General features: G+C 29.3%; 1 protein-coding gene across 1 annotated transcript; it reads right to left on the reverse strand.

Moving 5' to 3' along the window:
* Positions 1-2433: 2433 nt before the first annotated feature.
* LOC125861008 (putative glycerol-3-phosphate transporter 1) lies at positions 2434-5366 on the reverse strand. Its single transcript, XM_049541091.1, has 3 exons — positions 5163-5366; positions 3368-4448; positions 2434-3271 (listed from the first exon to the last, which is right to left on the reverse strand). Exons 2-3 carry the CDS (start codon positions 4368-4370, stop codon positions 2709-2711), a joined length of 1566 nt encoding a protein of 521 aa, XP_049397048.1. The 5' UTR covers positions 4371-4448; positions 5163-5366; the 3' UTR covers positions 2434-2708.
* Between the last annotated feature and the right edge of the window lie 12517 nt (positions 5367-17883).

Raw genomic sequence — 17883 nt, forward strand, 5'->3', positions numbered from 1 at the left:
ATAAGGTAACCATATTGTCAAACTACAAAGGATATAATGTTTTTAAAGAAATTTAAAAAAATGTTAATAATAAAAAAGGAATTAAAAAATATTAATAATAAAAAAGGAATAATGTGACATGACATCCTATTAGAAGAGAGATAATGTTTTTTTTGTGTCAAGTATATTTTGAGAAAAAAAGATAAAGTTGGGTGATATTGTGGTCCTAAAACAAATATAAGTGATATTCCTAGATAATTTCTTAAACATGAATGACTGTCCAAGGAAATTATTCTAATAGTGCACCATCATCTCAAAATCTTGAATGTGGCAAATATAACTATCATACTAGTAGGAGTGCAACTGGCTGTTTCTGCTTTGAAGAGACAATTTTTGCACGAGAAATATGATTGGTTTACATTAATAACTACTTGAAACTTGGTTGTAACTGTGCACACGTACCTCCGACCTTTAAGCTGCTGTCAAAGGTCTTATTCTTTACTTGTCATTACAATTTACATAAGACTATGACAAACTAATATGAATATCCGCACAAAGTGCTTATCATGGAGTGCTCATCCGAAATATAGAGGTTATGAGACTGCGGATTATCCTGAGATTCAAAAAAAAAATATTGATCTTATAGTTTTTTAATTTTATAACGACAATTTAAAATATTAAAAATTAGATTGTAAACTTAATATTTATATATATTTGATAAATTTATTTAATACAAGTACACTATTTTAGCAAAAATTACTAAATTCGATTGAACTCGTACTCAGACTTCTAGCCTACCTCAAACCTACCAAAAGAAAAGAATAGAAGAAAGAGTGGTCCCCCTCATTTGAAATTAGGAACAAAAATTTGTCCAAATTCTAATAAAATAAGCAAGATCAGAGTGGTCCGTGATTAGAAAAAATACAATTATCGTAGTATTATGTTGCTTAAGTAAGCTAGAAGGTATAAACTTTCTTAATTATTGATCATTAACTATATATATATATAAATAATTGGCTACAAGTTTAAATATTGTGGTGATCTCTATAATGAATCTAATTCGAGTAGATACCCACTATATTCCTCAATCAATAGCGCTTAGTTAATTAGGTGATGAAGCATACTTTATTGCTCAATTTGATTAAGATTTTTTACTCCCCACTCCACCACTATTCTTCTAGTATTAGGTCTGTAATTATAAATTTGTGGTTGATATGAAGCTAAGTTTTTTTTTATATATAAAAAGGAAAGCATTGTTTTTATGTGCTTCCTTGTAGGGTCGAAAATGGTACTAGCAACATAAATTTGCTATTTAACTGTTCAGTCAAAATGCATAATTATGTGCATTGTTTTACATCATGAACAAGTTGAAGCAACCATTGCGTTAACGTTTAAAATGACCTAATATTGGTCTTACTCTAACTTTTGCTTTTGGATAATACGAGACAAATTAGACATTAAAACTCACATAGCACCAATTGATATTTTTGCTTCACGTCAAAGAGGAGAAGAATTAAGCACAAGCGTAAATAGAGGAGTTCGGAGTCAAAAGGGCTACTTTTTCCTTTCAAAATGCAAAAAGGGTCATTGAATTTTTTTAAATACCAAATAGGACAATTCGTTGCCCCAGCAGCGAGATCCTTTCCACAAAATCGCTGCCCCTGCAGTGAGAAAGATTGAATATTATATATTCCCCTCACGGCGTTAAAATTGAAAAACGATCCCGCTGTTCGATTTGGTATTAAAAAAAATTCAATGGCCCTTTATGTATTTTGAAAGAAAAAAGTGGTCATTTTGGCTCTGGACTCGTAAATACAAGGTTATATAAAGACCGGTGCACATTGATGTGAATGGAAAACAAGAAAAGACACCTTTTTGAATTGCATCGAAAAAAATACATTTACGCTTATCTCACCACCACAAAGTATATCACGGTTACACTATTGAAAAATATGGCTATACTGCGTTACACCTTGTCTCACCACACCACTACAAAGTATATAGATATATGCTTCCAAGAATGAATAGGTACAGGGTTACAATATTTGATGGGGAAGGCAAAATCACATCCTTCTGATGACGTCTGACCGATAGAGAAGTCTTTCTTTCTCTACTCAAGACCTCAATTTGTGAGAACTAATTAAATGTCCTATATTATTGCGAAGAGTATATTTTAAGAATATACGATTTTTTTTAAGAAAGATTCTTTTTTTCCTTCTTTTGGAAGAGGATGTAAGCTTCAATAATTTCCATTACTCTAAGAAAATTGCAGCACAGCCTTGTCAGCTATTCAATCAGAAATAGATGCGAAAGATGAGAAATTCGATTGAATTGATGTCTTACCATAGCCATTATTTTTTATGGATTTAAGTAAATTCACTATGTGAAACTTTTGAGAGGATTCACTGCCTTTATTCAATCAAATTCAATCGAAAAAAAAAGAAGATGATGTACAACCCAGGTTTCCACTATACTAAAATGATGTATTTGATCCTTTTCTAGCACACAAGAATGTACATGTGGAAATGCTATTTCATGATATTGGGAGTGATCCCCCTTTTAAACTCACTCCCACACTGTACACAACAAGGATACTAGAAATCCTTCCATTTCTTGTCAAGAAATGCATCTCCAACTCTATATATCTCTATGATCCTAGGCTAACATTCTAATCGAGGCTTCGAAATGCATTCACAAAAAGCAATACAAGAATACCACAATTATTATTTTCACACTAGAAGGTCAGGGGACCTTGATCTAGGTGATGATCCTTGGGGACCTAATTGTTGAATCTTTTCACCCACTTCAGCTACAACAAGCCTGGTTAGAAACAAACCAGCTATAAAAGCTGATCCCATCAGCATTGTAAATACACCACTCCAGCTATTAGTTGAAATGTAACCGGTTAGAAGTGGTCCAATGGCCGCTCCAATTGAGCCAGTTCCATCAATAATAGCAGTGACAGTTGCAAGCGCTCGTGAATTGCCTTTCAAAGAGCTATGTGTTCCCAGGTCAGCCGAAACAGCAGTTGTGATCAATGCATAAGGACCATTCACGAATACTCCAGTGATCAACATGAGGATGATGTTTATGGTCATGGAGACGTGTCCATAGCTCCGATAGAAGTAGAGAACCGGGATAGCACAGTACATGAAGCTGGCAGCAGTTATAGCTCTGGCATCTAAGCGGTCAGATATGTAACCTGCTAGGATTCCACCTACTACCCCTCCGACATCAAACAATGTCGACAAGTTTCCAGCTTCCTCATTGGATAAATACCTTCCTTCTATAGCTGCAAAAATATCAACAGGTAACAAAGAGTTCAGAGAAACTTTCGACTAAAATGGTGCGATAAAATAATGATATAAAAGACTGCAGTTCAGCATACCTGTGTGGCTAATGTAGAAAGGCAGCCAATACAAAAATGTGTATGCTACCAACTTTGCGAAGAAAAGGCAAAACGCAAACGGCGCCACCCCTGGAATCTTCCATGCTTCAATAAAACCCACGGCTGATTCCTCTTCTCTATCTGATCTCAAGAAAGGCTCTGTTACTTCATCGCCTACTTTTCTAGGAGAAAACACTTCATCTTCATCTTTATTAGCTCCCACAGATTCAGGGTTAACCGGCAAGAAAAGGAATACTACCACTCCAACGACAGCAATAAGGGTACCAGGAACAACCATTGACCAACCCCATCCATACTTCAACAATAATGAAGCAACCAAAGAACCCGTAATATTACCGATCGAGGTGTGAGCATTCCAAATACCCATTATAAGTCCTCTCTTCTTTTTCCCAAACCAATTTCCCACTACTGCAACCACTGAGGGCCATCCTGTGGATTGGAACAATCCAGCCATCATTTGGACAATTAGATAGTAATAAAAGATGTGTACATTTGCCCAATATCCAACTCCAAAAAGGGCAGTGAATACACCAGTACCCACCATTCCAATTGTCAAAAATATTCTCAGATCCATCCTATCACCAACATGCCCGGAGAAATACATTCCCATGGCATATACAAAAAGGAAAGACACATCAAGTTCACCAAGCATCGCTGTACCATCAACTCCGTTAAATGGTACCCAACCATCTTTAAGCATCCAAGAAAGTTTTGAACTTTGATTTTGCTCATAAGTGGTATTACGCCTTTGCCACGGAAACTTTAAACCAACATCAGGAGACTGGGGGTCCAAAGCACTTTTCACAATGCTTGTAGTTTTTCTAGTAGCATGGTAACTTGTATAAGCTAAAAATGTTACAATTAACACAATGCCTTGATATGTCTTGAAAGAGAGGTTAGACTTCTTTGCCCTCTCCATCACCCTAATTCCAGGGGGCTTGCTGTAAGTTTCTTCCATAATTGGCTCCGATAGAGATCCCATCAATTGCTACCCAAAGAAACTGATAAAGAGGAAGATTAAAAAAAAAACTTTTCCTCTTTTACAGATCAAGAAAACTACCTGTAACAAGATAAACAAGACGGAAAATTTAACATCAAAACCCGCATAACTATAAATTGAGAAACTCACTGCACAATAGGTAAACTAAAATACTTAACAAAAGATTTGATGTGATTCAGTTATCTACAAAATCATAAACTTGAGAAAACGGGATTCGATTATCTCAGGTTTAATTAGTGTGGGGTTTAACCAAAATTAACAGAACCCACCAACGATCTCAAAGAAAATCTTTAAAATTTGCTCAAATAAAGTATTTCACTAATTTAGAATTTAATTGGATTACATAACAAGCTAATTCAAACCTAAAATTCTTATTATTATTTGATATCCAATTACTCAAAGCTGACCCACAAGGAACAACAAGGACGAAAAACTAATTATTGTTTAATTTGGCAAAAGTGTGTAATTCTGCAAAAGAACAACAACACACCACCAACCAAATCAATTAAAGAAGAGCATATTTCTCTTTTCTTCCTAAAATTACTAAAAACAAGATTCGTGAAAAAAATAAGAACAACAATTTTTTAGAAAATATTCCCATAAACGAATAATCCAACTTCAGAACTCACGCAAACTAGAAAATATTCCCATAAACGAATAATCCGACCTCAAACTCACGCAAAAGGATCAAAAGATGATAATTTGCTAACCATATGAAAACAAAACAGTAACCGAAATTTAAAAAAAAAAAACGTCGATAAAATCGAAGCTAACCTTGTAATTTGTGAATTGGGAGAAGAATGTTGCTGCGTCTCTTTGGAAACAGAAAAATCTCCCTGCTTTGAATGTATGATAAAAGAAAGAAAAATATATGTATTTTCAAATATAGTAAAGTTGCGTTTTGAGGAATTGATAAAAATAGGCTGAGCAAAGCTGAGAGCTGATGAACTGAAGATTGCTGCATTTAAAGCGGAGGAGAACAACACAGTTGAATTTCAAAAGGACAATATTAACCCCGCAACCTTTTTTTAGCTGTGATGCTTGGTAGATGTGAATTGACAGTTTTGTCCCTTGCTAAGGAGATTGATGATTTTCCAATTACTTTTTTGCCCCTTTCCTAATTGACAAGCACAGCTCCTTTCTTTCTTTTTTTTAACACTCACAAAATTATATGATTGTGACCCCCATTTACTATGTTGAATATTTCAAAGAATCGGAAGAATAATAATTTAAATTTAGAGTTGGAATTTTAAATTGTTTAAAATTTGTTATTTTTGATATTTTTGGATAATTCTAAAATTCTTTTATCTCTTTATATTGAAAAATATGTAATAAGACACCCCTATTTATAATATTAACAAATCAAATTAAATTGCGATTAGAAAATCCCCTTATCTAACAAATTATAATTAAACATAATTACATAAATATCAAAAATAATAAATCCTAAACTATTAACAATATTTACTTTTGATTTATTTCCTACAATTTTCGTTATAATTTTTTCTAGATGACTAGATATTGGTAAGAGTTAACAAGCTGGAAGCAAACGAGTATTCTTTTTAATGATTTGCTTTATATTGGTTGAAATAGGACATTTTTAATTATATTTTTACATGACATGTACAATATACTTAACACTATTTCTCTAGTACAGATTAAGTGAATTATTTTTAAAAAAATTCATAATTCAAAATAAATGAATTATTCAATATTTAAGAAAATTATTGGAGTTTTTTTTTCATAATTACCATTCATCTAATGAAGTTACCAATTATTTTATATTTTCTAATAGAACAAATTGAGAATAATCAAACAACTGCTAGTAAAAAGTAATCTTCAATTTATGTCTTAAAATACTTTCTTAAAATAATCTATATATAATATAAAGTTAAATGTAGATAAGACGATGTGGCACCTCTCTAAGGCTTCTATTGCTATTTATCTTTTTTTACCTTTTTTGATACTTTTTTTCTATTTTATCTTATTTTTCAATTAAAAAATTAACCATATTCCATCTTATTTATGAAGTTGCATTAATTTTTTAATGACTATATTACTTTATTGTCTATAATAAGCTATTACATTAATTGTTAATTATTATAAATTTTATTGAAGAATTGCAAAGGTCACCATGACTTCTCTTTGCTTAATTTCTTACAATTACTCCTTTTTACGTTTCCAACTCATCCTCTCTCTTTTTTCTCACTAGATTTTGCGTCTTTTTCCTTATTTTCTTGCCTAAATATTTTGTAGAAATTAAAGATAATTTTATTTATTTTATTCACCATTTCAACACTATTAACCATTTTTCCTAAAATCTTTCTCTATTTCTTCTTAATAGTATTACTAAATTACAATTAAGATACTAATTACCAATATAAGTTACAATTTTATTGATTACTACGTTACTCTTTTAATTTATATTACTCAATAAGTTAAAAGTTTATTGATTACTATAAATACTAGATAGAGCATGCCATCTTTACCAATGCAATGATTTCTTCGTTTTTTCCTTTCTTCATTATATTTATACTAAAGTACATCACATTGGTTATGTCTAATTTTATAATATATAGATTATTTGTGACTAACTTCTATTGTTTACAGTGTGGAAGATAAGATGATTGAGCATATGACAATTTTGAGAATTCAAATTCAATCTTGACGAGTAAAATATCTGATTTATGTTACCAANATATATATATTATTTGTGACTAACTTCTATTGTTTACCGTGTGAAAGATAAGATGAGTATATCATAATTTTGAGAATTCAAATTCAAATTCAATCTTGATGAGTACAATATTTAACTTATGTTACTCTTCTCATTTTAGTTTGTTTGATGTCTCTTATTTATAGTATTCTTTCTTTTTTTGTTGCTTTTTTCCTCATTATTGGTGATTTTACCGTACTTATTATTCTATGCATATTTTTTCTTTAAATAATCTTTATTGTTTATAGTGCAAGATAAGATGAACATATGACAATATTTGGGGATTTAAGTTTAAGTTTGATGAACCCACTAGGAAAAAGAATCCTTACGTTACTATTTTGTCCATTAATCTTCAATGGTGTAGCGAATATTGATCGTGTGTACAAATTAAATATTAGAGGCTAAGATAATTTTCTTTGGTATTCCTACAAAGATTCTTTTATTTACTTGTTTAATTTTAATTTTCTTTGGTACTCCAACAAAGATTCTTTTATTTATTTAATTTTAATTTATTCTTACACTAAATAATATTTTTAAAATTTCGGGTAAATTATTTTTAACTGTAAAGGCTTGAATCGTTTTGTTCATTATCCTTCAAGATTTTTTTTATTGTTTCAACATAGTATATGTTTTTTTTTCTTCACAAAAGTGAATTTAATTCTTGTGTTCTTATGTAAAAACTGTGAATGATGACATCAATTTTGACAATTAGGAAATTCCACAATTTTTGTTTATGTTTATTTTTTAGAATAATTTAGAAATATTAACTAAAATATAGATAAATATAAAGGAATAGTTTTAGTTAATACATATAAATAGTTTGAGTTTAATTTATTTGAATACTTTATATCCTTTGCGAAATTGAGACTATGTATTTTTCAATCTATTCATTTTTATATAAATAATAATAGGTAGTATATTATAATTGTAGTAAAAAATAGTCAAGATAGAAGGTGATTTGTAAATATTTCATAAGCTAAAATTAGAAAAAATATCAATTCATTACTAAAGAAAAGAATAATATATATATATATATAGTTGATATCATAAAAAATTTAAATCTTTGTTTAAAGGAACAAAAAACAGATATTAAAAAACACACCATCTTTACGTAAAAAAAATTATTAAATATATTTACATTAAGCTTATGTATATTTCAAAATAAATAAAAGAAAAAAATATGTATAGACAAACATATGCATAAAGAGTTCAACTTATTAAGTTAAACTTACTTTTCTTATTAAAATAAGGAGAATAATTTTAGGTAAAAAAAATTTCATTAAGATAAAATTCTTAAGTGATTTAAAATTACAAAAGGTATAAAATTTAAGTACTAATAATAAACTTAATTAAGTCTTAAAATTTGATATATTTGAATTAAACACTATAAAAAATCTTTAAAATATTTTTTGCACTCCATTATTCTAAAAATTAATTATTTGATAAATTTAACAAGCTATTTATGATCGCACAAAACGCGACTAAGTTCACTAGTGGGTATATTGCTATACCTCAACAACTCACTTATGAAGAGGAAATGGTACTAGTACGAGTTATGACAAGGAAAAGAAAGCAGGTAAGAAGCAATATATTGAAATTAGAATATGAAGAGTCAGAAATAGTAATAGAAAAACATAACACGTTAAATGAAAGTAAAAACTACACGTTTAAATTAATAAATTTATTTATTTTCATACTTATCTATGGGGAAAAGCGATCTACGCAAGCAATGAGTCATGTGAGGTGCATGGTAGTAAATCAAATCAACAAAGGGACATTATTTTGCTAAACAGAGTGATTTATTTGTTCTAATTAAATGGAATTCCTTTTATCGTCCTAATTAATTCTAATAATTATGTTCTTCTTTATTGTTTCTACTTATTCAGTTTTAAAATTAGAAAAAAATATTATTTAAGTTTTTGATTTATTTTTATTATTAATTATAGTTATTTTTAAAATTAATAAATTTAATATTTAAAAAAGAAATATTATTATTTTATTAATTAGTACTTATTAAACGGCGTATCAAATTAAATAGGGATAAAATGAAATTAAAAAAAGAGTAAAGTAGCTTATCTTCATCACTCTTTGACAAATATGGCGCATTAGTAAAATTTTCAAACTGCTTTCATTTTTTTTTTCTTTTCCCTTCATATTTTAATCTTGTTAAAAAACAAAATATTGAAAAATAAAAAAAATATGACGCTTAACATGATACAGAAAAACAAACTAAAGTAGACATTTAAGTTTTTATAAGAATATGACCTCTAGACATTTTACACGTTTTCTCACTTCACGATTCTCATCAGTAATCGATTTAACAATTCTTTTATTAAAATTTTATGTTATTTATTAAGATAGATAAAAATGATCTAATAGTATAAAAGTTATTTAAACTGATTGTACATATTACTCCACTCTATTTAGACATTTAATGACAAAAATACTAATTAATTGCTTCCAACAAATTTATTTATATGACACGATTAAAGTTATTTTTTGTTGAATAGAGAAATATTGTGCAAACTATTTTAATTTAGGTATTCTCACATTTTTGTAAGAGAATTGTAGTTTATATCAGCGTTCTGAATATATTTTTAAAATATATAAATTTCTTTTCGAATTAAGGAATTAACATCCAAATTAAACGAAAACTCAGATGACTTAAAATATTTTCATTATTTTCTTTAGATAATTTTGTGAGAAACATCAGTCTTATGTATTTTCAAAATATATAAAATTATTTTAAATGAAGGAATTGTTATTCAAATTAAACTAAAAATTGAATGAGTTGATCTTCATGCTCTTAATTCCATTACTTTCTTTAAAAGAATGAGCAATATTATCATATATTGTACATTTGTTTTACCGTCATAAGATATTTATTATAAGATCATATATTTCAAAGTTCATGAACAAATTAAATATGAGTTAATATCTCTAAAGGTCACTCAACTTTGAGAATTTATATAGTAAAATCATTGAACTTTGTTTTGTTTCAATAAAATCACTCAACTTAGACATTTGTATCAATAAAATCACACTTAATGCCTTTTGACTTGTCTACCACAATAAACCTCTAAATGTGAATTTCCTTCATCTTCCTCCTTTTTTTTCCCCACAATTCTCGTCAAAGCTAATGAACTGACTAAATGAATCAACTTTTAACAAACGTTAAAAATCAAAACTATTCAATTCATCCTAATTAAGGAATATTCAAGTTAATAATTTGACAATCTATGACGAGATCCCGAAATCCATCTACAAAGATCATCTCCAAGACAAGCCAAATAAAGCTCTTATATACTATTCTTAATTTTAATCTCAAACACATTTTAGCTGAACTTCACAACATCTTTTCTTTTCATTTTTGGGGTCTCTCAATTTTTTTATTTTTTAAAAATCTGTATAACTAAATTAATCATAAGCAAACCAAAAAAATATTAATTCCATGAGCGACTAAGTGAGCTAAAGTTCCAATCAAAATACAACAGTTAAGGTGATGATAGCTAATTACTTAATAGATGACTTACGTAAACAACGTAACAAATTCACGGGATTAACTAAAGAAAATTTATAATACTTTAATTCTAGAGGAAATGATATCTATATTGCAAAAGTTGTCAAGTCAGAGATTTCATTGAATTAAATAGGTTATCTGGCACTGTACTTGGAAGAAAGTAATTTATAAATTCACTTTTAATGCTTAGTATTAAGAGTGATTTTACTGATACAAAAATCTAAGTTGAGTGATTTTATTGATTCAAAAATCTAAGTTGAGTGATTTTTTTTTATACAAAACAAAGTTCAATGACTTTACTAGATAAATTCTTAAAATTGAATGACATTTTGAGATATTAACTATACAACTACTTTGACTATCTTTTCCCACAGAAATATCTAACGTGGCCACATGATAAACACTGTATTTGCAAACTTTAACCCAAAGAGACTAAACAATATTTTTTAATTTTAAAAAATAAAATAAAAAGTCACCCCTTAAAGTTGTTTAATTAGGAAAGCTGATCCTAATTAGTCATTGGCCAATAAATTAAATTATCATTCTGGTGCGTATTCCTAGTATTAGGTATACTTGCTTTAATTTGCATCTAGCGATTAGTGTTTGCATTGGGAAGTGTGTATACCTAATTAAAATTTTAGCTAATGCTTCCAACTATATATTCCACCTTAATTATTTATTTGTAGTTGTACATCATGTGATTAAGTTACAGCGTGAATGGTTGTACTATTTAACAAGCACACGCAACTCTTGACTTGAATAATATATAAGACAGTATGGAATAATTTTCTACGAAAGGTATTAAAAATTGTCTGATCTCATAAATGATACTAACTACAATCTATAAATAACATTTTATAAAAATGTGAAATTAGCTAATTACCTGAAAACTAATAGTAATATAACTATGCAAGTTACCTGCTACAACAATGTCTAGGTTGCAAATGATTTAAGGTATCAATATATACATTTGAGTTAAAACCTTATTTATTTTTGTTAAATTCATTCACTACCAAATAGTAGTATATATAATTGATGTAACTGATACTTTATTTTTTCATAGTGAAATCTATTTACAATTAGTTAAAGGTTTTTGTAAGTTCAACTTAAAGAATGTTCTTGCAAGCTAAATTCTAGTTAAATTTTCATTTATAAAAACATTAGTAACTAGTTATAAATAATAATGTCTGCGAAATTCATTAGATTTTGTACTGCTTGTAGTTTGCCTCAAGATTAGGTTTTCAAAATTTTTACTATATAATTTACTCCTTTTTAAAAAAAAATAAAAACTATTCTCACATGTAGGTTAAGGTTACCTTACCAACGTTATCTTTTTTATTATACCCTTATTTATGTTAATTTCTTCATAAATGCAAACTAATAATTAGGACTTCTTTTTTTTTTTCTTCATAATGTTGTTTGGTGATACGTTAGAATTAATTTTTAATATGAATTTGTTTAAATTTGAAAAACTGGTTGAAACTTTTTCCATTCATGTAAAAAAGAAATTACTAATAATGTTTAGCATGCAAAGGCTATATGAATCATTTGGCATTTCATAATTTTTACGGAAAAAGGTCAAAATTGCCCCTCAACTATGTGAAATAGATCACTTATACCCTCCATTATATTTTGGGATCAAAAATACCCTCACAGTTATCCCAGGAGACTACAAATACCCTTAAGAATTAACACCCCAATTTTTTAGTGACGTGGCAAGCCACATGGGACTAATCCCTCCACCTAAGCATTGCCAACTAAGATTCACTACAAAAGAACTTGACTTTTAGTGGCGACAAAGTCGCCACAAAATCCCAAAATATTGCCACTAAAGGTTATGAATGATTTTTAGTAGCGACTAATGCTCCAACAACCATTCGCTAGTAAAACCTATTTTTTCAACAAAAAAATATGATAATTAATTTTCGATTGCGACCTAATTTTCTAAAATAAATAACTTGCAATATCCATATTAAAAGCATCCAATATTATTACGAAAAATAATCAAAATTACTTCTCGATACAAATCTCCTACTATATATATAATGCATCATTGTACATTTATACATTTACATATGACATAAAAATAAAACATATAGTGTCTTCAAACTCCTACTTAATCGATATCATATTTGGTTTTTTAAAAACAATGAAGAAAAAAACACAAAATTAGAATTTAATGTTAAAAACTTTTCGTGACGATTTTCTGGGCTTTTGTGGCGACTGTTGTTGCCGCTAAAGGTCTAGTTCTTTTGTAGTGAATCCTAGTTGGCAACGCTTAGGTGGAAGGATTAGTCTCACGTGGCTTGCCACGTCAACAAAAAATTGAGGTGTTAACTCTTGAGGGTATTTGTGGTCTCTTAGGATAACAACAGGGGCATTTTTGATCCCAAAATGTAACAAAGGATATAAATGATCTATTTCATATAGTTCGGGGGCAATTTTGACCATTTTCTATAATTTTTATATTTAGTAAGTTGATCCCATGAAAGTAAAGACGTGCACATAATTATGGAAAGGGCACTTGTGTAACTTCATCATCATGCGTGCCAATAGGACTACCCCGGTATGTCCATTGTGAATTCGACCAAATGTGAGGGGTATTTTTGTCATTGAATCAGCCGGCATCAAGGGCTATAATTGAAATCAAGAAAAACGGATATTCGCATAACATATATAGAATAATTCCTTACGTGCAATGTGTATTTTTCTGATTGGCTGGACCCACACGATCTTACGTGGCAAATCTGGTGAGATGTCAAGTGGATGACATGGCATTTCTCTTGGCTAGTGTTCTACGATAAAAAAAATATTAGACACACAGACATATTTTACTCTACCATGAATGGTGGATTTGTTTAATTAATCAAACGATTAGTTAATTTTATAATTGCACCACTTAATTTAGCATGATAGGTATTAGTGACATAAGAATCGGTGGAAAAAATATTCATGGGTACTATTACAAAATATCAATGAAATTAAATTACTTGTCTAAGATGCAAGGTAATCATTGTCAATATTTTATGTACAAAACCAACTTCACTTTGTCATATCTTTTTATCTTTTTTGTCTCAATTTACCTGATATGTTTTGAATTTTAAGAGTTAAATAATTTTTTTTTTTATGATCGTAGTATTCGGATCAGCTTTTGCACTCCTTGACTAATTTTATGAGATACCTGTCGGCTACCACCACCTTCGACCAGCAAATACTAGGTAACTTTGTCCACCAAGGCTAAGATAGATGAGAAGAATCACCTAGTGTTTTTTTTTTATTGCTGTTGAGTTTTGAAAACCACAAATCAAGGATTTTCAACCACTTCATTGATCACTGGGACAAACCCTTGGGTACGACACAAACAATTATTTATTGACTATTTTTTTAAAGTCTATTAATTAAATATTTAAATTATTAATTACTTTGGTTTATAGTATATTTTATATAGCTTTTGAATATGCAAATTTCATTTTTAAAAATTTAAAAATTTCATGTCCGAATTTATCGTTTAACTAAAACTTTAACTTTTGAAATTTTACAAATATCACATAAATTGAAATTGAATATGTACTATTATCTAGGGTTTTTTTTTTGTTTCCCACCTGGTGTCCGAAGTCCACATTGGAACTCCGACTAAATTCGGATCACACTCTCCAGGGTCCATTCAGCAGTGACGCTCCCAACATGATTTTCTCCATACCCAGGGCTCGAACCCAAGACCTCTGATTAAGGGTGAAACACTTCCACCAGTGCACCACAACCCATGTTGGTTTATCTAGCTATTCAAAAGTAAGTTAATTAAGAAAATTGAATAGGAATGTACTAAAATAATTTTTAATCCTGTGAATGTTATACGACATGTTTAAAAATCACAAGATTAAAAATTATTTTAGTACATGTCGTATAAGTCCTTCGGGATGACTCAGTTGGTTTGGAGGGTGGTTATCCACACGGATGACCCGGGATCGATCCCCCCTCAATGCTTTCTAAGTCGAGCATGTCGCATAGGGGTGCGTTTTACATCCCTTGTGGGGTTTGCAGGCTATTACCCTATGCGTTTTACATCCCTTGTGGGGTTTGCAGGCTATTACACAGTGGAAGTTTTACCCAGTGTGCATATAAAAAAGTAGAAATAAAAAGAGTTATTAAAAAATGAAAAATATTTTTTTTCCAACGAATTAAAAAAAAACCAAATAAAGTGAAATAAATTATCACACTTCATATTTGTTTCAGTTTGTGCTTTTCTCAGAGAACTTTCTTGTAACAAAATCTCCATGTCAATACATTATGGGCCTCAACAGCACTTTCTTGTCTTTTTAGGACAAGACAACTCTTTTTATGTGGGCATTTCCATGCATTCCAATCTCTATCTTGCTTAGATCTAGTGGGCATATCGTATATAAATTGAATGCAATTATGGGTGTACATGACCGGGTTGGTTCGGATCTTTCAAATATCAAATCAAATTATTGTGTCGAATTTTTAAATTTATAAATCAAACCAAACTAATAAACCTCGGATTATTTCAGATTTTTGGATTTTTTGGTTAAAGTTTGCATACAAACATATAATTAACTTGTGCTCCAAATATTTCTTTAATCCAACTAAAATACAATTATCTAAGGTATTTCTTAAGAAAATAACACAAAATATGAGATGAGTATTGATGACACTAAAATATTCAATAAAAAGTAATAATGAAATCATCATATAAAATAAATATTGCAAAGTCATAATGAAAATGATCATAATTTAAAAGTACTAAATCATGCTAAAATAAGTTTAATAAGTATTAGTTACGTTACTAAATATTTAAGAAAAATTAAAATTAGATTATGTATTTTAATTATCTAAACCAATGTAAAACTAAAGAACAAATATTCAATATTATTGTCATTCTTAGTGTGAAATTGATTTTCTTTTTGCCTTAGTATTAATTTGATTTTGATTTAAGTTTTATTATAATTATCAACATTTATGAACTATAATTTTTATTGGACCATTCCGAATTCTAAGTTTTAAACTTGAATAATATATTAAAAGATAAAAACTATGAAATAGTATAAGAAATATTTTAAAATTATATCAAAGTAAATATTTTTATGTATAAAATAAAATTTTAAAATTACATATATAATGTTGGGTTGGTTTGGTCTCGGGTTGGCTTTTTTCAGTTAAAACCAAACCAACCCAAATATAGTCGGTTTTTTTTTTCAATACCAAACCAAGTCAAACCAAACTACTAGTCGATTTTTCTTTTGATTTGACTCAATTTGCGGTTTGATTCGGTTTTCGGTTCGATTTTGTACACCCCTAAATGCAATTAACTCTTGGAGGGCCAAAAAGTTTTTAAAATAGAAAAAAAAACAGTAAATAAAACTTAGATGGTACGCATCCATCCGTTCGATAAGTTAGCTAGTCATCATCTATCTTGAACCAATATTTTCGTTGAGTTACTGGTTGTATTTACACATATTGGAATAATCACATTTGAAATTACGAGTAAAAGACGTGAATATTACGGATAAAATTATCTTGAAATTGAAATTCTAGAGCCACCTTGAATATCAAGATCTATATCCATAGATAATTTCCATTGATAATATAATTAACATGAAAAATCTATATCAATCGATAACAGCCACGACTTATATCTGCAATTTTGTTCGTACATCAAATCGACCCCATAAAATTGCAATCAATTGTGGGTACATATCTATTAATTATATATTATGTGGTTTGTAGTCATTTATCAAAAATGTTCATGATATTGTCTCACGAAAAGGACATATATGTAATTTACTCCAGTGCAATTCCGATAAAACTCGGGGTATTTTTGTCATTGAATCAGCCGGCATTTGAACCAATTAAAATTGAGAAAACTGAGGGTCATGAGTGACTGCCAAATAGATATTTTTTTAATTACTATATTTTATTCTGTGCGAAAACGGATATTCGCATCCACAAAAAGCATAATTCCTTACGTATATTCTCTGATTCTTCCTCCAGCTTGGCCCACCTCACTGATCCTACGTGGCAAATTTGGTGGATGATGTGGCAAATCTGATGGATGACGTGGATGTTCTCTTGGACCAGATTTTATTTACCATCCTACTGGAAAAACATAAATATAATAAAATAGTAGTTAATGGTTGTCCAGTCAACAGATTCGTCAACTTGTGTTTTACTTTTAATTAGTGGACCAATTGAATAACAATGGTAGGTTATTGGTGGCTATAGAATCAATGAACCTAAAATACAAAGTTCATGGATTCTCTTTACAACAAATTGAAGTAGCACATTGAATAAGTGAACAAGGATCTCCTTACACCAACCTCAACTAGGATAGAAACCGACAATGAATTTATGAAGGCTTTGATAAGATCTATTAATAATGACGGAGTCAAAAATTTACACCAAAAAAAATATTATTTTACCCTATTTGTGTAGTGCATTTTGGTGTAGTAAGTTCAATAGAACTGCCTTGTCTCTCTTTAGGTCCACCACATATATATTTCTGAGGTTCAAATAATATACTTCATCCCTTCTTTCTTAGTTGTCATGTTGCGTGTTTTGAGAGTTAATTTAACTAGTTTTCAAAGCTAAATTAGATTACATTAATTTGATATTTTTAAAAATAAATTTTAGATATTCAAAAACTATACGAAAAATACTATAAATTGCAACTTTTTCCATATCAATATGATGAAAAAATACATCTTAAAATGTTGGTCAAAATTCATATCGTTTGGCTTCCAAAAAGGAAACAATGACAATTAAACAGGGACGGGGGGATTTATTACTCTCTGCATCCCAATTTATATGAGTTAGTTTGAATTGACACGAAGTTTAAGAAAAAAAAACTTTTGAAATTTGTGGTCTAAAATGAGACTTGTATTTGTATGACTAGAAATCATTTCATTAATAATTAAAATGAATATATTAAAATTAAATCGTTACTAAATATAAGTCATTATTTTTGAGACGGACTATAAAGAAAGTATGCCATATAAATTGGGATAGAGGAGGTATAATTAATCATTTTTTTTGTCTGGTTTGAAATAATTGAATGGTATGGAGGAAAAGAAGTAGAAATTTCGTTAGCTTCAATCGCTTTCAGTTTGGGCTTTTGCCAGAGTTTTCCTTACTAATCCCAAAATCCCTACACCATTAAAAATCAGCAGGAAAATGGGCCTAAGAAGCAGTGGTAGTCCTTTCAGTACGAGTCGATATACTTCAACACAAAAAGAGAAATTTAG

The sequence above is a fragment of the Solanum stenotomum genome, chromosome 3 (assembly GCF_019186545.1).
Source record: "Solanum stenotomum isolate F172 chromosome 3, ASM1918654v1, whole genome shotgun sequence".
NCBI lineage: Eukaryota > Viridiplantae > Streptophyta > Magnoliopsida > Solanales > Solanaceae > Solanum > Solanum stenotomum.